This window comes from Arachis ipaensis, chromosome B02 (assembly GCF_000816755.2).
Source record: "Arachis ipaensis cultivar K30076 chromosome B02, Araip1.1, whole genome shotgun sequence".
NCBI lineage: Eukaryota > Viridiplantae > Streptophyta > Magnoliopsida > Fabales > Fabaceae > Arachis > Arachis ipaensis.
In genome coordinates this window covers 89,529,063-89,549,360 of record NC_029786.2, presented here as the reverse complement: position 1 = coordinate 89,549,360, position 20,298 = coordinate 89,529,063, and the positions used below count along the sequence as shown (strand labels likewise).

General features: G+C 36.2%; 4 protein-coding genes across 7 annotated transcripts; 2 read left to right on the top strand and 2 right to left on the bottom strand.

Moving 5' to 3' along the window:
• Positions 3,455-6,963, bottom strand: LOC107628453. The gene is made up of 9 exons (XM_021116984.1): positions 6,687-6,963; positions 6,017-6,051; positions 5,678-5,933; positions 5,513-5,565; positions 5,266-5,315; positions 4,072-4,146; positions 3,945-3,998; positions 3,775-3,861; positions 3,455-3,548 (listed from the first exon to the last, which is right to left on the bottom strand). Exons 1-9 carry the CDS (start codon positions 6,859-6,861, stop codon positions 3,455-3,457), a joined length of 879 nt encoding a protein of 292 aa, XP_020972643.1. The 5' UTR covers positions 6,862-6,963.
• Positions 7,191-9,153, top strand: LOC107625661 (plant-specific TFIIB-related protein PTF2). 2 transcript variants are annotated; one of them, XM_021116128.1, is made up of 2 exons: positions 7,191-7,513; positions 7,584-9,153. In XM_021116128.1, the coding sequence occupies exons 1-2, from the start codon at positions 7,407-7,409 to the stop codon at positions 8,914-8,916; spliced, it is 1,440 nt and encodes a 479-aa protein (XP_020971787.1). In that variant the 5' UTR covers positions 7,191-7,406; the 3' UTR covers positions 8,917-9,153. The 2 variants fall into 2 exon arrangements, with proteins under 2 accessions (XP_020971787.1, XP_016183842.1); XM_016328356.2 differs by having other exon boundaries at positions 7,191-9,153.
• Positions 10,929-13,746, bottom strand: LOC107627578 (transcription termination/antitermination protein NusG-like). Its single transcript, XM_021116130.1, has 4 exons — positions 13,479-13,746; positions 13,208-13,386; positions 12,243-12,582; positions 10,929-11,726 (listed from the first exon to the last, which is right to left on the bottom strand). Exons 1-4 carry the CDS (start codon positions 13,491-13,493, stop codon positions 11,646-11,648), a joined length of 615 nt encoding a protein of 204 aa, XP_020971789.1. The 5' UTR covers positions 13,494-13,746; the 3' UTR covers positions 10,929-11,645.
• On the top strand, positions 13,867-20,298 carry LOC107625660 (N-carbamoylputrescine amidase). 3 transcript variants are annotated; one of them, XM_016328355.2, is made up of 11 exons: positions 13,867-14,086; positions 15,943-15,960; positions 16,590-16,678; positions 17,699-17,747; positions 18,150-18,241; positions 18,387-18,538; positions 18,616-18,662; positions 18,776-18,809; positions 19,066-19,243; positions 19,562-19,638; positions 19,770-20,298. In XM_016328355.2, the coding sequence occupies exons 3-11, from the start codon at positions 16,599-16,601 to the stop codon at positions 19,943-19,945; spliced, it is 885 nt and encodes a 294-aa protein (XP_016183841.1). In that variant the 5' UTR covers positions 13,867-14,086; positions 15,943-15,960; positions 16,590-16,598; the 3' UTR covers positions 19,946-20,298. The 3 variants fall into 3 exon arrangements, with proteins under 3 accessions (XP_016183841.1, XP_016183840.1, XP_020971788.1); XM_016328354.2 differs by lacking the exon at positions 15,943-15,960 and having other exon boundaries at positions 13,867-14,138; XM_021116129.1 differs by lacking the exons at positions 13,867-14,086; positions 15,943-15,960 and adding an exon at positions 16,188-16,341.

Here is a 20,298-nt window from a genome sequence, read left to right as displayed (position 1 = left end):
CGAGGAGGCTGGTATCAGACCAAGCAAAACCTACCAATCATTTGTTGCGGCTGCCGGGGGTCACCGCGAGTTAAATTTTATCGAAAAGGACGTGAGGAATTACATTACCAGGGAAGTGCGGAATGTTTCCGAACAAGAAGATGCAAAGGAATTCGGGAAATATTTGTTAAGAATGAAAGAGAAGAATCATAATTTCTTTTTTGAGCTCGAACTCGAGGAGGATCAATCGATTAAGCTGGCTTTTTGGGCCGATGCAAGAAGCAGAGCTGCGTTTGAGTATTTCGGAGACGTCATTTCATTCGACACCACCTACAATACAAACAGGTAACAAACTGCCCCTGTTTATGATGCTAAATTAATGTATTTTTATGAATCCGCAACAGAGGTGTATATTGGCTGTTTTTTTGGGTGTATACGAAGCATTTGTTGGGGTGTACCTAATGATTTTGCATTCTGCACTATGGTAATTTGTTTCAGGTATAATTTGGTCTGTGGTTCTTTTGTCGGGGTGAATCACCACGGTCAGTCAACACTTCTCGGATGCTCTTTGATGAAAAACGAAGAAATTGAATCATTCAAATGGTTATTTCAATGTTGGCTTCGTTGCATGGGAGAAAACGCTCCGAAAGAGTTTCTAACCGATCAGTGCGCATCAATGAAAAGGGCTTTAGAGGCCTGTATGCCAACAACAATTCACCGTTGGTGTATTTGGCACATCATGAAGAAGATTCCAAGCAAATTAAACGGGTACAAGGGACATGCCGATATTGAACAAGAAATGAGCCAAGTTGTTTGGAACTCTCATAGCAAAGACTCATTCGATAGGAATTGGAATGATTTCCTACTGAATTTTGGTCTTGTGGACAACAAGTGGCTTTCAGGTAATGTTTGTTTAAAATATGCAGCAAAGGTGTAAATTGCATGTTTTTTTGGGTGTATTTATAGTCTGTGTTTGGGTGTATTCTGCAGATCTGTATGAAGACCGTCATATATGGGTTCCTATCTATCTGGATCACCACTTCAGGGCAGGGATGAGAAGCGCACAAAGGAGTGAGAGCATGCATTCATTTTTTAACAAGTTTATCACCCGGAACAGCTCGCTTATTCAGTTCGTCAAACAATACGATAATTGCCTCGGAAGCCGAGAGCAAGCAGAGAGAGAATCAGATGCTGCAGATTTTCACACGGTCATACCGTGTGCAACCAAATCCTCCATTGAACCTCAGTTTCAAGATGTGTACACTCATCAAAAGTTTAGGGAAGTCCAAGTGCAATTCAGATGAAAGGCGAATTGCATCACCAGATTAACGAATTCCACTCTAGGCTATTCAGTATACGAAGTCGAAGAACAAGTTTCGAGCTCAATATTCAACAAGTTTGTGGTTACTTACGACTCAGTCGCAGTCGAGGTAAAATGCCAATGTTTATTATTCGAGTCGAGAGGAATACTGTGTCGTCACGCACTAAGCGTGTTAAGCTTTGAACGAGTAAGCCAAGTGTCACCGAGATATATACTGGAACGATGGAGCAAGAAGGTAAAGAGGCGACACACACACATCAAGAGCAGCCACGACGAGCCACTTTTGGAGCCAAGAAGCAAGAGGTTTGACCAATTGGTTTTTCGTTCGCAAAATATTTGTGAATTTGCATCCGAATAGAAGGAGCTGACTGCAATTCTGCACCGTGCGTACGATAATGTCATGGCTGAAATGGAATCATTAAAAGCCAAAAGAAAGGGGACATCTTCTTTATCCCACGAAGACGCCAACTTGGAATCCGTTAACGAGCTTCAAAGTCCACCAAGGATTCGAACAAGAGGACGTCCAAAAAATAGGCTAGGTTCAAAGTTGGACAAACAGATTGCAAATGCCACAAAGAAGAAGAAAACGAAAGTTTTAAGCGAGGTAAAAGTAATGTTCTTTAAATTTTTGGTGATTGAATTTATTTTTCTCGTTAATAGTTTAGCTAATATGTGGGTTTCTTATATTCAGATAAACTTGTTTGATGCCGCATCAGTGGTGCATTCAAATTCCAGCCAATATCAAGGACATGTTATGAATTATCAGTTCAGGGTACCAGCAGCAGGGGATAACTCTTTTGCTGTATAGTTACAGAATATGGGTGTAAAAGTAATGTTCTTTTGGGTGTAAAAAATCCCAGGGTATGGGTGTATAGTTGATTTAATATTTTTCTTCATATTATAGTACCTGTAATTCATACATTTTGAATACAGCACAGACAGTTTAACAGCACAGACAGTTTATATTAAGCAATCTTGGGTGTATATTAAACTTTGGTTGGGTGTAAAAGTTTATAATTTGTGTTTTAGATCCGCCTTGATGTTTTCCTTCATATTTTATCACCTGTAATATAGAGCTTTTGAATACAGCACAGACAGTTTAACTATGGAAAAAAATTTCATTGAATAGAAGTTGTTTATAAATGGCAAATTTTTATAGCATTTGTTCAATTTACAACCTAGATAGCAGTTAGATTACTCAGTTTCTATATCAGTAGACTTAATCTGACAAAATGGACTCAATAATACTGACAATGGCTTCGACAGTCTTATTGCATTACTCGCTCTAATTGCTTGATCTCTCTCTTTATTCAATTCACTGAATAGTATCCGCGAGGCATATTCTACTCTGTAGTGGTCCACCTCCTCCTACAATTAGTGAAGCCAAGGCTGAATGATGGCATCGGATCTGTTTTAGGAACATACGATGCTGTCCGTGCCATCATCAACAGCGCAGCAGCGTCTTCTGTGGCTGGATAACTGCGTGATCATGTATAACGTATTATAAGAGTAAGAATATACGGATTATAAGTAAAGATTGATTTTAGTCTGATGAACTTACCTTTTAGATGGAGCTGGGGGAAGCGTGGGTATGCTTTCTTCAAGTTTTTTTGGGGGGGGGGTTCAGGAGTGTTGCACAGCACAGAAAATTAATCATGACATAAAAAAAACTATATAGGAACAATATATACCCAAACTGTAACCCAATATACACCCATACATTGATTTTACTCTAATGAACTTACCTTTTAGATGGAGCTGGGGGAAGTGTGGCTGTGCTTTCTTCAAGTTGTTGGGGGGTTCAGGAGTGCTGCACGGCACATCAAATTAATCATGACGAAAAAAAACTATTCAGGAATAATATACACCCAAACTGTAACCCAATATACACACGAACTGTAACCCAATATACACCCGCACTCAAAACAAATATACACCCAATACTATTTCTTACGTTTTTGTAGTTCCTTCAATTTGTAGCACAGGGGTTGGTTCAAAATCTGTCTCAGGTGTTTCTTCAAATTCTGGCACAGTGGTTGTTTGGGACACCGGCACGAAAACTTGAATCGGAACTCTAAACAAGTAGAAAAACGAAAGGTTAACAATGCCTTTCAAAATAATAAGGTTATAAGGTGCAAGATATTCTTGAAAAACTCACATTGCAAGTGCGTCCAACGGTGTTTCTTCCCTCACAACCATTATATTCGAATCAGCCGGCTCACTCGCTGACTCTTGAACCAAACTCAACCTAAAATACACCCAAAGAAAGTCAAAAAATACACCCGAACAATTCAAAAGGAAGACATGCTTTGTTTTTTGAGAACTTACATACTTGCAGTTTTTGCTTTTTTTTCCTGCCTTTTTTTTCTTGAATAAAATAATAAAGGGCTTTTTTTTCTAAAAAAATATATACAAAATTAGAAGCAGAAGGTAATAAAAGAAGAAAATTAACGGTTCTTTGAAAGAGAAATTACGTGCTCTCTGCAGGCTTGTTTACACTACTTTGTTCTGTGTGTCTTTGAGAGGAAGGATCATCACTTCCCAAGTTCACGTCCGGTATTCTAAACAGATTTTATGTTATTTCAGACAAAATATGATACACGTAAATCATGATAAAAAGATTTTATTAAATAAAGCATCTTACGTTTCAGAAGAGACATAGCGACCTTCTGTCGATCGCATGTCAGGTTCCTTCTCCCTGCAAAACAAGAAATAATTATTAGCAAAGAAAACACACTAAAATCTGAAATATACACCCCAGCAAGACATACCTTTGTCCACCAGAATTTTCAACGTTTTCCCTTAAGATTTCATCTAGATCTTCACTTGATATTTCATATCTCTCACTACATTCATAAAAGAAGATGTTAACTAAAATAATTATGATGATGACGGTAATATAGCTTACGTATTACTGTACCCATCATATGATTGATCTTCTTCAGGAGATGAATGCTCAGCAACAACCTTTTTCTTTTTGGATTGTGTTCTGGGTGGAAAAAACAAGTATGAATCAGAAATAAAAAATTAATTTTATCACAGAATATTGTCCAAAGAAGTGCTTACTTTTTTGGTGTTCTTTGTGTCTTTTTCTTTTTTCTTTGCTTCTCCACCGGTGATGATTCTTCGCTTCTATAAGTTAATAAGAGACAATTCAGTTAATACACGAAATCTTGATAATGAAGTCAAAAGAAAGGAGTAATAATTTCATAACATTACTCATCAGTTGATTCGGATTCTGAATAAGAATCTGAATCCTCTTGACTCTTCTTCCTTTTTTTGGAGTCCATTCTGGAAGGCAAACAATCACTATTTAGAACATACTAAAGATATAAAATACACCCAGATGAATGCACAAGATACAACCAACTGAATGGACAATATACACCCAACACAACAAACGAAATACACCCAAGTTAATAAACAACATACAACCAACTTGATAAACAAAATACACCCAAATGGTTCCACAAAATACTTACTTTTTTCCCTTTTTGCTGGGTTGTTTTCTTGCTGAATCCTCCGAGTCTTCTTGAGTCTCAGACTCAGAGGTAGAACTGTCACTATCAGTTGTTTCTTTTTCCGAAGACGATGTTGAACTTGCCTTCCTTTTTTTTTGTTTTTTTGATTTGTTGTTTTTTTTTTCTGTTTTCTCTATTTTTTTCATTTTCTCTCTTGTTTGCGCCATCTTTACAATCCCCTGAAACATCAGATAATTTATTTAGCAGCGTTCAGATAAATAAATATACACCCAACATATTATGTTCAACTTACCAAAATTTCCTCTATTTCTGCATTCATTCTTTCGACCAACTGCTCCTTACTCCAGTTAGCAATCCAGGATTTTGGCGGTCTTTCAGCCCTCTTCTTGCCTTTATTTTTAGAAAGATGAAAGTATATTATCATCAGGGCAAAGAGGCAGCCATCAATTGCCTTCTTCTTTTTCTCCTTGTAGTCGGTTATACCCTTGACGATAAAGGTCAAAACATGCCCTCTTCAGTTTCGCTCCGTTATGCTGTCCATCTCAAAAATTGGGGCCAGGTGTACAGGCGAGATTTTGTTTATTGTCTTTGGCAAAAGGAACGCCATCTGTATATAGAGGATGAAAATCCTCTTGAACATTAGGCGATCCTCTTCATTACCAACGCCAATATCCATCATCTCATCTGTAAGACTTTTGAGGGTCTTACCCTGGAATCTTCTAAAAATTACTTTGTCATCCTCAGAAAGTTTCTTATAATCCACTTTCTGAGGAAACAGATCTCCTACAAAAAGGAAAACAACAAAGTATCAAAATCGGTTCAAATACACCCAAGCATCAATTTAAAGACACCCCAACCATCAGTTAATATACACCTATAATTTTTATCGAGTTACCTGTTGCGTTGATGCCAAGCGCATGACCTATTTTTCTTGGGGTAATTTTAAAAGAACCGTATCCGGTTTCCAGTCTATTCTCCTCCAATTTGAAGTTGTTAGCCAGCTCCCTTAACAGTTGGTGATGCACCCTTAGTGGTGGGATGTGCATCAAGCCACCGAATCCCAGATCCCTCACAATCGCCTTCTTCTCCTCACTCATGTTTCTGAATTTATCACTTAGGAGATGAGTGGCACACTTAAGGTCTTTTGTTTGCTGTAAGACAAAAATAAAATTATAGTCAGATATATATCTATTATATAAAACTGATTTCATGTAAGACATATATTTGTTCTTACATTTCTTCCAGGTTGGTTTCTCGCTGCCATTTTCTCTGAAATGAAAAATACACCCAAAGATATCAGTAAGATACACCCATATATATGAGTCAGATACACCCATTGATAACAGTAAGATACACGCATATATATGAGTCAGATACACCCAAAGATATAAGTAAGATACACCCATATATATGAGTCAGATACACGCAAAGATATTAGTAAGATACACCCATAGATATGATTCAGATACATCCATATATATCAGTCAGGTATCACTCAAACATGCATCAATATCAAGCAACATTACAAGGTCAAGCAATATACACCCATGGACAAGCAAATATAAGCAAGTGCTGACTATAACAATATATCAGTTCAGAAATATACACCCTACATTTTATGCCATATACACCCAACAAATTACTCCATATACACCCACCAATCTACGGAATATACCTCCAAAAATCAGTTACCAGAAGATCTAGAACAACAAGAACAGTAACACCTACAAGAACGAAGAAGAACAGTGTAACATAGAAGCAAGAATAACAGTAAAACCTAGAACATTATAAACTGTAAAATGAGATGTAGAGCAAGAAGAACAGTAAAACGTACAACAACGTAGAAGAACAGTAAAACCTAGTTCGTAATCTGGAAAATATACAGGAATCGTAATGTAACGTACCTTGAGTATTATAGCTTTGTTTTCTCTGGAGATTCTTGATCGAGAGTTTGATGGTGTGTTGATGGAAGTTTCGAAGGTTAGCGACGAGTTGTATATCTTGATTTTCGAATTTTGCTCGAAAATGGAAGGGTTGCGTTTTCTTTGAATTGCTTTGAGAAGTGGAAGAGTCTGCCATTAAGGGGTGGTTTACTCGAAGCGAAGCGTAACCGTTTGAGTGGGAGCGCGTGAATGTTACGCTCCATTCAATCTAATTAGTGCGCGTCTGGTATGTTTGTGGGCTTGGGGCTTGTAAGACTTGTAAGGCCTTATTGCTTGTATGTGTAGCAGGCCCGAACTGCGCTTAAGGTATATTAACATGTGTTAGCAAAATTAAAAAAAAATTATATGGATTTAACTGTTTTTTTTTTGGGTGACTATATGGATTTAACTGTTTAATCTATCAAAATCAAGATATATTTTTAAAATTGTTAAAAATTTATAAATAAATAAAATAAAAAGAAAAAGGGGAAAATTCCAAAACGGCAACCCTAGCGTTTCCCTCTCAGTCTCACTCCCATTCGTGGCTCTTCTGCTTCTGCTCCCGCCGTGAGCTCCGAGAACGCCGCCTTACCTGTCCGATTCGCCCTTGCCTAAGCGGGCTGCTTCAATGTCGAGCTCTCGCGCCTGTGCCGAGTGCAACAAAACCTCGTTTTTCCGTGACGATATAACTGGCCAGCTGGCATGTTCTACTTGCGGTGCCATCCAACCGTTCGATCAATTCGACGCCCAAATCGGCGGAATCACCGGCATTCAGGGCACCTTCATCAGACTTGGAACCACCGGTTCAGGTAGTGTCTACACTTACAAAGAAAGGAAACACTTTGCTGCCAACAGTTTAATTGACGATTTAACTTCTAGGTTAGGCTTAGGTTCCAAGAGCAATGAGATTCGATCCATGATTTCTGATATCACTGAGGGTGAGTTTGGGCAAGGCAATTGGTTTTCCGTTTTGATTGGCTCCTGTGCTTATGTTGTTATGCGAAAGGATGATCGACCTTTGCCCATGGCGGAAGTTGCCTCTGCTGTTGGGTGTGATGTCTATGAGCTTGGCAGGATGATTCTTCGTGTTGTTGATTTTTTGGATTTGAGGTCTGATTTTCCTGAGTTTGATATAGTGCATTCGTTGGAAAGGACTCTCAAGAATTCACATTGTTTTGAAGATGTTGATGGCAGTAAGCTGGACACGATGAAGAAGCAGGGTGTGTTCTTGATACAGTGTGCCGTGAAGTGGTTCTTGAGTACGGGGCGCAGGCCGCTTCCTTTGGTGGTTGCAGTTTTGGTTTTTGTGGCAGAGTTGAATCAAGTTGAGGTGAGGATTGAGGAATTAGCTACGGAGGTTCATGCCGCGGTTTCCACTTGTCGAGCTAGGTACAAGGAGCTCCTCGAGACGCTGGTGAAGGCTGCGCAAGTGTTGCCATGGGGAAAGGATGTTACTACCAAGAACATAGTTAAGAATGCGCCATTTTTGATTCAATACATGGAGAAGAAGTCCATGGCAAGACCAGGGGAAAAGAGGAAGAGTCTTGATGAGCTTGGTTTGAATATGGAGGATGTGATTAAGGAGTGTTTGAGACAAAATAATGCGTACACTGAATCCAGGACTGGTGGCACAAGCTCCCAAAACGATTCTCAGTATTTTTCAACGCAAAGTGATGTTGAGAGACCTGGTATTGAGGATGTGGATAGGATGGAGATTTCACCTGAATGTTTGTCCATGATGTATAGGGAATTTCTGAATGAGAATCCTTCTGCTTATAATTCAAGAAGTGGTGAAAATGCTCATAAAAGGAGTACGTTCAAATTTGATATTCGGGATTGCTGGGAGTGGTGGGAGGGAAAATCAGAGCTGAGCAAAAAGCTTCTACTCAAACAATTACTAGAGAAGGATGTTGGAGTGGATACAATGCCACCATCTTTTGTCGCTGGGCAGGTGAAATGTCGAATGAGGCGGGAAAGGATCAATGCTGCTAAGTTGCGGATAGAAAAAATTATGCACCCCTTAGATGCCAATGGTACTGTTGATCCTGAGAAAAAAAGCAAGAAGAGAAGAGGAATGGTAGTTGATGATGTTGATTGGGAAGACTTAATCATTGAGACCCTTATTATTCATGGAGTAAAGGAGGAGGAAATTGAGAAGGGCCATTACAATACTTTACTGGATCTCCATGTGTTTAACTCCGGTACTGTATGAAAGGTTTACTGGAATTCATGAGAAACCTTGGGTCTGCTGCCATTTTATCACCCCTGTTGTTGAAAATCGTCAATTATTATATGACAGAGCATATATCATTTTCCTCCAATTTTGTGATAGAGTTTAGGGTATAAAGACATTGTATTCTATTGATTTTATACAATCATGTATACCTGTTATTTTGGATTTGCTTTCAAGATAGTGCAATTCAAACTACAGCTACATCTTATTTTTCCATTTTATAGTCAGTTCTATATCTAATATAGCATCTTGTTTATTGTTAGTATGTGATATTGTGACTGATGAAGTGATGATCATTGTTGTTATATGGGATGCTTAAGCATAAGTATAGGGAGTTAACTAAGCTAGATTCTAAGCACAGAAAGAGACATAGTCAAAGCTAGAATTTTGACAAATATGTACAGTGAACTAATTCACTATATTCTTCTACTTCTGCAGTTTTTCATCATATTCAAAAACAAGTTTAGTTTATCATCGTGATGATAATTTGTTACAGTTTATTTGTCCTCTAGTTTCCCTGGCTTGATGGCTGGTTCGGTTAACAAGAGGACTGTGTCTCTTTGATGTTGTTTTCGGAGAGAACGAAGAGAGTGGCGCTGGCCAACTGAGAGGGGTTTAGATTGACAATAGAATCGGCCTCAGTTATCCCAATTTTAAATACTTATAATATCTAAATTCTGAACGATAGGGGGGCTAAAACAGAAAAAATGGAAAAAAGAGGGACTAAAAATCAATATTAAAAGTTTATATGTTAAATTTTATTACAATAGAATTTATTTCTTTAGTGGAGGCCAATAATAAGTCAATAACATTGCATGTTCAGCAGCTGCCCCTCCCAGCTGCCTGGTATAAAGGCATTCCAGGACACTGCATTATTGCTTGTAAAATGAATAAAAAGCTTTAATGAAAGTCTCCTTTTCCATCTTTTGAGGGCTTCAATTGAACTTTGTTACCCTAGAAAAGATTATCTGATTATGTCAATAAAAGTAAAGAGCAGCTTTTTTGAAGAAGCATAAAGATGAATTTCCCTCATGATTCAGATAGACCATAGCTTATAATAAAAAATTAAGAAAAACGAATCTAGTATACGAATTGAAAGTGTAGGTCATGCTACCAATAATTGTCTTGATTCTTTAATATTCTGTTTTATTATTATTATTATCTTTTTGTTGCCACTTGAGTTTGAACTTTATGGAAATTATCGCAGCTAGCTAGTCACCACTACCCCAATCTAGTAGTGGTGTTGGAAAACTTGATAAATATGAGATAAAATTTATAAAGCTGTAGAAAGAGAAATCTGAATCTAATTTAGATAAGGAAAGGGTTGTTCTACAAGGAAAGTATTTGCATATTTTTTATTCTTTATAATATATATAATGCATGATAAAAAAAAATAACATTATCAATCATCCATTCTTTACTTTTTGTTGTTTGCTAAGGAAGAAGGCAAATTTTACTTCACGTGAAGAAAATGACATCTATGATAAAGATAGATGCATATAGAAGAGAGTACCCTTAGATCTAATACTTCTAATTTTTGTAGTGATATTCTATAGCTTTTTTGCGTACTTGGACATTGATGGTGAAGAGGATGGCTTTGGAAATATGAAAGAAGACAAGGGTAGTTTGGGAAGTGAGGAGAAAAATATTAGATGCATCATTTGTTATTAGATTTATGGTAAACTCCTGTACGTGTCATCTATCTTTAGTTCTTTACCATAGATCTCATTTTCTTCATGTGACGATAGAATGTCATCTTCACCGTATAGCTAACACCTTCCTTTTAGTTTATTTTATTTTGTTTTGTTTAATTTTTTTATATTAAGTTTAAATATAATAAATAAAAACAAGCAATTGATCAGGAGTCTACAAAAAACATGCAAGTAATCTCCACTGTGGAGCATATACAGATTGCAAACCAATGTTGATGAATGTGGTTTCCACAAATTTGAGAATATATTTTACATGTGAGCAATGCCAAAAGAAAATCGACAAATGCTCATCACATTAGACAATCCAGCAAATGATGGTGTATCTTAATTACTTGCAACAGTTAATACACAGAAGTGCTGGGAAATTGCACTGAGCGAAAGGTACTTTGGAAGAAAAAGGAGGAGAAAACAAATTCACTTAGCATGTACATTATTGAGAAGAAAAACTGCTATCATATCAAAATCTGTGTTATAAAACTTACATCACAAACACAATCATGCCTATTGCCTTATAACTTAAATAATAACCAAGTCTATCCAAGATATCAATTCCCTTCAACAGAACAGAACTATGAGCGACTCAGTCGTGAAACTTCTATTAGCAATGGCTAAAGCATATCGTAACCGTTACCTTTGATTTTTGTCCCTCGGGTCTCAGTTCAGGCTTCAAAAGTTGTATTTCGTTAATTGAGCATGACACTTCTGACAGCAGCTTCCCATAATGTCGTCTTAATCTTACTAAGGTAGCTGATTGCTTAACATCCGCAATGCATGACTCACAACACAAGTCAATGCTAGACTACTAGGTAAGAATGAATATCTTCAAAAATTCAGCTTAACCATAAATGGAGAAGGCTGAGAGAGCATCCAGTAACTCTATAAAGCTTTTTATTTTCCCTTCCAATTTCAACGATCCGAAGCTATCTACTAACACTATTATGAACAGCAGAAAATGTGATGCATAGCATTTCAAATACGGCGCAGAACTTACAAGCATCAATTAGTCTCTGGAACAATTTCACTGACATCTATATCTGCTATGTTCTCCTTCCCAAATAGTGTAAAATGTACAGTGGCCTGCATGGAGAAGGGTCATCGAGTCAATATAGTGAAGGGAAGGAAAACAAATCAGGTAATATAGTAACCAGGTAATTCAATACATTATTTAAGGGATCAGACTTTCACAGCCATATTTTATTTTATTTTTTGAGTTTACAAAGAATCCAATAAATTTAGCTTGAGAAATTGTGGCTGCCTCTCCTAGCATAGGCTTCGTATGTCGTCAGGACTTGAATTCGAGACCATTGAGAAGGGACAAGCCTGTTTACCACTTGATCATGTAAATCCTAATATGGATTGTGGGAGGGTTTGGTACAAGAGTAAAAATACTAGTGAAAAATTCAGGGATTTCTTTTTGGAATCAATTTCCATGCACTGACCCTCAGTCAATGAAATTACAAGGTGCCAAAGCAGCATTATACCCACTATAATACCTATTCACAATGATTTGTCACATTCACGCAACTTAACAGGCTTACAACCTGATGTTAATGTATAGAAATTACTCTTGAGTGTTTTAAGGAAGCATCTCACCATTTTGGTTTTGCGATTCAGCTTCTTGAGAGTGCCGGTAAAACCTGAAAATGTTCCAGATACAACCCTAACAGTAGAACCTGGAACAAAGAGCTTGCTACCTGGAACACTGAGCTGGTCAGAAGTTTTTCTGGATCGTCTTTTAGGCTTAGACTCAACAGAAGCATCAGAAACTTCATCAGGTTCTAACTCCGTATTGGGAATCCCAGAGTTTTGGACTGCACCACGCTCTTGTTCCTCAAATGCTTGATCAGCTTTTTCTTGTTCTTCTTTTGCCTGCCTGAAGACTGTTTTGATATCTTCATCAGCAACCGGCCTTGGTCTGTTAATCTGTCTCTTTCTGCAAATGTTTGAGAAACTTAGTTTCCATTTAAGCTGAACATAGAATAAATTATATAATAGTTTTTTTTTTTAATTCTGAAATCATGTACATAGCTATTCAGCAGCAACTTATTTCATCAGAGCTGAAGCAGGTATTAGTTTTATATAATCCACCACCATAGTGCTCTATTGAAAATCATTTTTGTGTTTACATTTATATTTAAATCTCTTTTAATAATTTCTAAGATTTTCATCGGTTACCCTTTACCTCTAGCTAGTAGCTACAGGACTATCCTTCATCTAATCCACTATCCTAGTTGGAGCATCCAAACGACCATACCATTTAAGACGAAATTCTATCATCTATCTTATATACATCTTTTCTAATTCTATCCACTCTAGTGTATCCAGTTTTCCATCTGATCATTATGCAAACCAATGGAAGCAAGAAAGAAATATCACTCAAAATATTACTCATCTGAAGTTGAAATCTAGACAGATCATCCTTTGAAATTTAGAATCAATTTATTGATTGAGGAAAAGAGAAAAAAAAAAAAAAATACAGCAATTAGGTATGATAATTCTAAACAACAAGCAAGATGTGCAGATAAGCGGTGCATTCAATACAAACACAATATGCTTACATGCTTCCAACCCTGGAACCAAGGAAACCTCCAATACCATCAACCTCTCTTATATAGTCATGCAGCTCCTTGTTCAGTACACATCGCAAAAAAAGGCATCCTGGGAACAGGGGTTTTGGTTTTTCAGACAGGGAACCATTTTTCAACCTCTTTTTCTCATTGACAGATGGAATGTATACCTGAAACCAAACATTATACCATCCTGAGAAGCAAAAAATATCATAAGGAAGTCATTTCTTATATATATATATATGTATGTATTTCTCGGTACATTTTGTCTTTCCATTTCATCAACCAGCAATGTTGTTTAGGGCTTAATACTGTACAAGAATTCCACCCTAGCCAAAATAATAACAAATTAACAAGATCTTTTAGCTACACAAAAATTCATTAGCCAAAAAATTATTGATACTACTACTAAACCTTCTCCTTCCTTTGAGGAGAGAAACTTCTACACAAACTAAGTTAATCTAAATGATAGATATCATTCCTTAATGAATCATTTTGGCTATGTCAGGCTTTATTCAAATTATGTCTTGCCAGCTTCTGGTTTTGTAAGGTATGATAGTTTCCTAAAAGTCATTTTGATAGAAAGTGAAAGACTTTTATTTCTCTAGAAATCATTGTAGAGGCAAGAATTCAATTTAATTGTGGAAAACCAAACCGGAACCGGACAAACCGGAACCTGGCCGGTTTACACAAAACGGAAGCTCCTTCGTTTCTTTCTCCCTTCCTCCCTTTCTTTCTTTCATTCAGAAAGAAATCACACAAACCCAGACAAAAAACCCTAGCACTGTAAGCCTGCACCACCGCCGCAAACCATTCGAGTTCGCATTCGTGTTCGTCTGGAAGCCACGTTGCTCTGCTTCAAACTCTGCGACCAACCCGCGCGCTTCACCTAGCCGTCGAACTGCTCTCTTTTGTCGCCGCCGTAAGTTCCCTAAACCCGCCAGCAGACAATACACTCACACAACACCAATACTCTGCTTCAAACTCTGCAACTTCTGATTTCTATTACAATAAGTAACTATTTGATTTGGTAGTGGTTTGGATTTTTTCATAGGCTGAATTAAAGTTACAATAGTTATGTTCTCTTCTCTATCACATTGATATTAAGCTTTGAATTCTCGTTTCATTTTAATTTTACCGCACTCAACATGTTTGATGAAATGCTTTAACCATATTTCTGGTTGGTTTTATAATTTCTAGCTTTTTGAAACTTAGTAAGTTGATTGCATGTGAAATTAGAATAATTGGATCTTAGTAATTAGGAAATTTTAGCTGCACAAATAGCATCTTTGCAGAAAACATATTAGCATGATGATTCCCCTTGCATTAGTATTCTTCTGGTAAATTTTAACTGTAATTGTGAACTTGTTAATTTGCTAATTGTTCTTGTGTTGTTGTTTTGTTGTTCTTCTGTTACTTCTAATTTTTTTTGTTTTTGCTGTGATTTTATGTTCTTGAACTTGTTAAGTTGATCATTTGCTAAATTGTTGGGATGCTGTTGTTTTAATTTGCTAAATTGCTAGGTTGTTGCGATTTAATTTGTTAAATTTGTTGCTGTAACTTGAATTTGTTGCTGAATTTGTTGCTTCCCAGTCACAGAATCAGAACAGAATGCTCAGTCAGAGCTTGATTGATTGCCTTTGCTCACTGATTGTATTTGATGATAAATTTTAAATTGATAACTTTTAAATTTTAAATTTGCACTGCCTATGTTACTGATTCACTATTCCTTCAGTGCTTTTTGTTGTTGTTAATCATTGTGACGAGCTTTGTTAAAATTTGCACTGCCGATATTACTGATTCACTACTCCTTCAGTGCATTTTTCTGTTGTTAATCATTGTGATGAGCTTTGTTAAAATTTGCACTGCCTATGTTACTGATTCACGGATTCATCCCTCTCGTCATCATCATCGGCATGAACTCCGAACCAAAACCCCAACTCTCTGGATAAAATTGTAACGAAAGCTGATTGGGACTTTTTCTTCTACTTAAGGAATGAATCAGAATGATGAGGCCAAGTTGTGAATACACAAGTGTCAACGGACTATAATATATATCGAGTTTGTGACATTAGAAGTGTGTAATAATAACAATAATGGAGTCATGTTATTTGAAATTTGAATATTGAGGTTTAACATTTAAACTCTCAGCTTCTCAACCCTGTTTGATTCTTCATCTCAGGCAATTGAATCGAATCAACCAGGCCTTCCTCTTCTTTTTCTTTTAGTTGATTCTTAATTTTTCTAATATATGTAACTTTCTGAATAAAGTGGATCAGATTATGTAGTTTTTTTTTTATTTGGGATATTTTCGGAGACACATTAGAAGAGCTATTTTGTTATTATGTTTGCTATAATAATATTCACATGTTGTGTATGCTTGTGATTGTTCTGTGTTTACATTTTCTTTCCAAGTCACTTGCTGTGGTTGTTCTTTGAGTTAAGGCTTTGTATTTGTGTGTGAGAATGTGCGATAATGTTGAATGATGTTGCATCTAGTAGGAGTTCTTGGAGTACCCTTATATTTGGTCCTTTATAATTTATTTATTATTTTATTTTAAAACGATTTTTTCGGTTGAACCACCAGTTGTATCGGTTGGACTAATGAACCAATGAATCAGTGATTAAAGCGGTTGATGACCGGTCAGGTTTTCAGAACCTTTATTTAGGATTTTTTTATTTTTATTTTTTTCTAATTTTGTTGTTTTTTCTTTTTTTCACTCAAAACCACGTGTAATTATTAGGTAATTGTTATAATGTTTAAAAAGTGGTATTTAATTTGTTAAAAAAATAAAAAAATTAATATTTAATTTTGTTGTCTTAAAATGAAATGAAGATGCATCAACGTGTTTCAGAAATTATTATGGGAATATTTTATCATGAACAATCAATCAATTATGACTGCACTTTCTTTGCGAGAATATTCTGTTTGAGTAAATAGAGATAGAGATGCCATAGCCCATACGCGAATTTTTTTAATTTTCAGAAATCGAATTTTGAGATATCTGTCACCCAATTTTTTTTTGTGTTTTTTTAAATTTTAAACCAAAAACCCTAGACGCATCTCTTCATTGTTCGTGTTTTCCACTCCCTCAGTCTCAGTCTCCTCTCCTCTGTTATGCAAGGTAGTGATTCTCTCTGTGTTTTTGCCTCTTTTTATGTGTGGGCTTTAAGCTCCTCTAATGGCAGTGCCAAAGGCTAAGAGAGTTAATGCAAATAAGGTTATAATAGAATATATTGATACATGAGGTTTGATGTCCGGTTTTCGGAACCTTGAGTTATAATTAATATATCCTGCTTCTACTGTTTTATCATTATTGCTGTATTGCTTACAAATATTCTTGCTTTGCTTTGCGATGTTTTGCTACTGCAGATAGAGGACATGGGCAGGAACGTGGTGGTATCAGCACTGCAGTTTGCCTGCACCGACGATGTCGATACCAATGTTGACACTGCCGAAAGGTCGTCTTCTTACTCCTTATTCTCTTTCAATCAATTGCGTTTTGATCTGGGCTCATGAAACCCATGTTTGGAATTGAATTCATTTTCGGAAATATCGACCTTGCTATACTAGTTTATGAGTTGCCCATGTTCAAAGAATCCCTTTTAGCTCTTGAATCATCTGAATATATTTCACATTTTGAACAAATAGTATGAACATTAGAATGGAATTCCATATGCCATATGAGATGTGACAGCTTCCTTGGAGCAGTGTGTGTGCACAAGGGAGATTGACATTGCTTAACTTGCCATTTTTGCTGGTTGGGAATCCCTATGTTAACATAAGTAGTTGTCATGTCAGTTTAAAATTATTTGATGTTAATGGTTTATTTGTCCTGCTCAAATAATCTTTTATATATGCAAGAATATGTACTGCTGTTGTTTGAACTTTGCCACGGAATTTGAATCAGCATCTGATGTTTCCATATGCCATGTTCCTGAGTATCAATGTCGTTCTTATTACACTACGGGTTTGCCATTGGTTATTGCTGTTCTTGAATAAATCAAGGTGTCATTCAATATTGGAAAGAATATAGCATATATACGGCTGCAGATCTCCTGCAAATAAACATAACATAAACTAACAAACTAATTAACTAGTAACTAACTTGAAAACTGAGCTGTAATTTAATCAGATGGTTATTGATTGGAGATACAACTAAAGTTTTCTGAACTTCGAAAGTAACTGATAATGGGTTGTAAGATTAACTCGATCAATCGTTGAGCAACCTTTTCCCGAATGAATTGGCAATCTCAATGTTAGTTCAGGAAGGATCGTCATTTTGAGTTTCCTGTCTTTTTTGACTTGCAATTTATATTTAAAAGATTACTTTAGTTTTATTTGTGTTTTTGACTTCTATTCTATTTGTCGAGCTTTGTTATTCATTTCCTATTTCTTATATGTGCTGATACGAGACTATGTATATATTATTCAATCACAAAAGTGGAATGTATGATATGTGATGCTTTTGTTTGCTCCAGGCTGGTTAGAGATGCTCATAAACAGGGTGCAAACATTGTTCTCATTCAGGTGTGCATAATTAATACCTGGGCTGAATGCCTTTCCCTGGCAGTGTTTCGTAATTATTTGACATATCAATCATAGAAGATCCAATGCCACACAGTGTTATGTTAATTTCTTTAACTTTTTACTAATGCTAAGTGGGATTTGTTTCAAGGAATTCTAATTTGTTCCAGGGAATTATCCATGGAAATATATCATTCCCATGTTTGGTTTAAGTTTTAAATTTAATTTTTAGTTTTTAACTTTCGATGTTGAAACAAATGCCCACTAAAGGTTTAGTAGAATATGTATGTGGCAAAAGGGATTTCTGTTCTTACTTTATTTTCCCTGGGTGAAATTACTGGAGTCTCTGAAAACCCTGATGGGTTGTGTGTTAAGGATCTCTTAATGATGCATGACTAATTTCAGGAACTCTTTGAAGGTTATTACTTCTGTCAAGCACAAAGAGAAGATTACATTCAAAGAGCTAAGCCATATAAGGATCATCCTACAATTCTCAGGTAAAGAAACAAAAGAAGTTTCTTCTGTAATGTGCTTTTCTATTAGTGTTTGTGTGCCAATTAGTGGAACTATATTAACAATTATTTACTGTGTCTGTGTAATTCTGTAGTGGATCTTATTTTTGTTTCAACCTTTGTAATGTAGGATGCAGGAACTTGCAAAAGAGTTAGGCGTAGTCATACCAGTTAGCTTCTTCGAGGAGGCAAACAACGCACATTATAATTCAATAGCCATAATTGATGCTGATGGGAGTGATATTGGGATTTATAGAAAATCCCATATTCCAGATGGACCAGGTATCGCGTGTTAAGTTATTTATGCACAATATAGTATGTGTACAATTGTCCTAACTCGTTAAATAATCCCCATATAGGTTACCAGGAAAAGTTCTATTTTAATCCCGGTGACACTGGATTTAAGGTGGGTGCTTGGGATTGCCTGTAATAATTTTCTCTGCTTTGAATAAGCTTGGTTTTTGTGATTCCTTTTTGTGACTACCGAATATTTTGTAACATTGGTGTTTTGCATAACAGGTTTTCCAGACTAAATTTGCAAAGATTGGAGTTGGTGAGAAATTGTGATTATTGACTGTTTACATTCTGTTCATTTTACATGTACGCTTCCATAGGAAGATTTCTAAGACTTATTGAAGGATTTTGAATCTCTAAAATTTTCTTTCTAAAAATGCTAATTTTTACTTTAGCTTTATACTAGCTATCTAAAACAATATTCAAAGTTACATTTTTTATTGTTCTTCCTGATACCAAATTGTGCTGAAGGAAGGAATTAGATAATAAAGTTGACAACTCTTATTTCATGTCAGCTATTTGCTGGGACCAGTGGTTTCCTGAGGCAGCACGGGCAATGGCGCTTCAAGGTGCAGAGATTTTATTTTATCCCACTGCTATTGGTTCTGAACCACAAGACCAGGGTCTTGACTCTCGTGACCACTGGAAGCGTGTAATGCAAGGACATGCTGGGGCTAATTTGGTAGGATTTTGTACTACTTAACCACCCACATTCACATATGTTACAATTTATAGTATAATAAATTTTAATAATTATAGGGCTGCTCATGAGATGAGTATTCTCCCATCTCTCATTTATGTAATATATGCATGCATTCCATGCTTGCAACTGTTTCTCTTTACGACTGCTAGTCTTGAAGGTAGTTGTCGCATTGAACCTTTAAAACAAAAGAATCCAATACATGCTTTGCTGAATGTAAGAGAAAAGGAAATTTTTTTTTTTACCATCTTTTTTCTGCATGTGAAATTGCAATTTGCCAAGGGCTACTATTTTTTTTTTTTTACTAGATTTATTTTGAAAAAAGAGGTAATTGAGACTGAGCATGGGAATAGTGAGATTACGTTTTATGGAAACTCCTTTATAGCAGGTAATCCAGCTCTTCTCTTTTCTGCGCATAAAATATCCGACTATGAAAATGTTAGTCTTTTTAGCTGCAGGCATAGCTTAGTACTACTTGTCATTTTTTGGTTTAATCTTCTCTTTGATATCTTTGATCAGGACCAACTGGAGAAATAGTTGCAGCTGCTGATGATAAACATGAAGCTGTTCTTGTTGCTCAATTCGATTTGGACAAGATCAAATCCCAGAGACATTGTTGGGGGGTATTTCGCGACCGGCGCCCGGAGCTATATAAGGTGCTTTTAACATTTGATGGCACCAATCCTATCGTATGATACATTAGCATTTCACTTTGTGATTGCTCAAGAATCATAATTGGGATGCTTCAAAATTCTACATGCTTCAAGAGCACAAGAGTCACTCACAAGGAAAGCAAAGGAACAGCTTACAAAATATCATCTGTCAGATCAATGTAACTTAATAAATGTGGAACTAAAAATACTCGGTGAATAAATTATTCATTTGAATAATTTTGAGCGATGTATGAACAATTGAACATCACTCCGTGCAATTTTCCTATGGAGTCTATTTTAACTGTTCCGGATTTGCTATTTATTGCAAGTGCATGTAAACGAATAAAAATAAATTTGAATCCATGCAAGAAATCAATTTTGACTTATTTATTTGA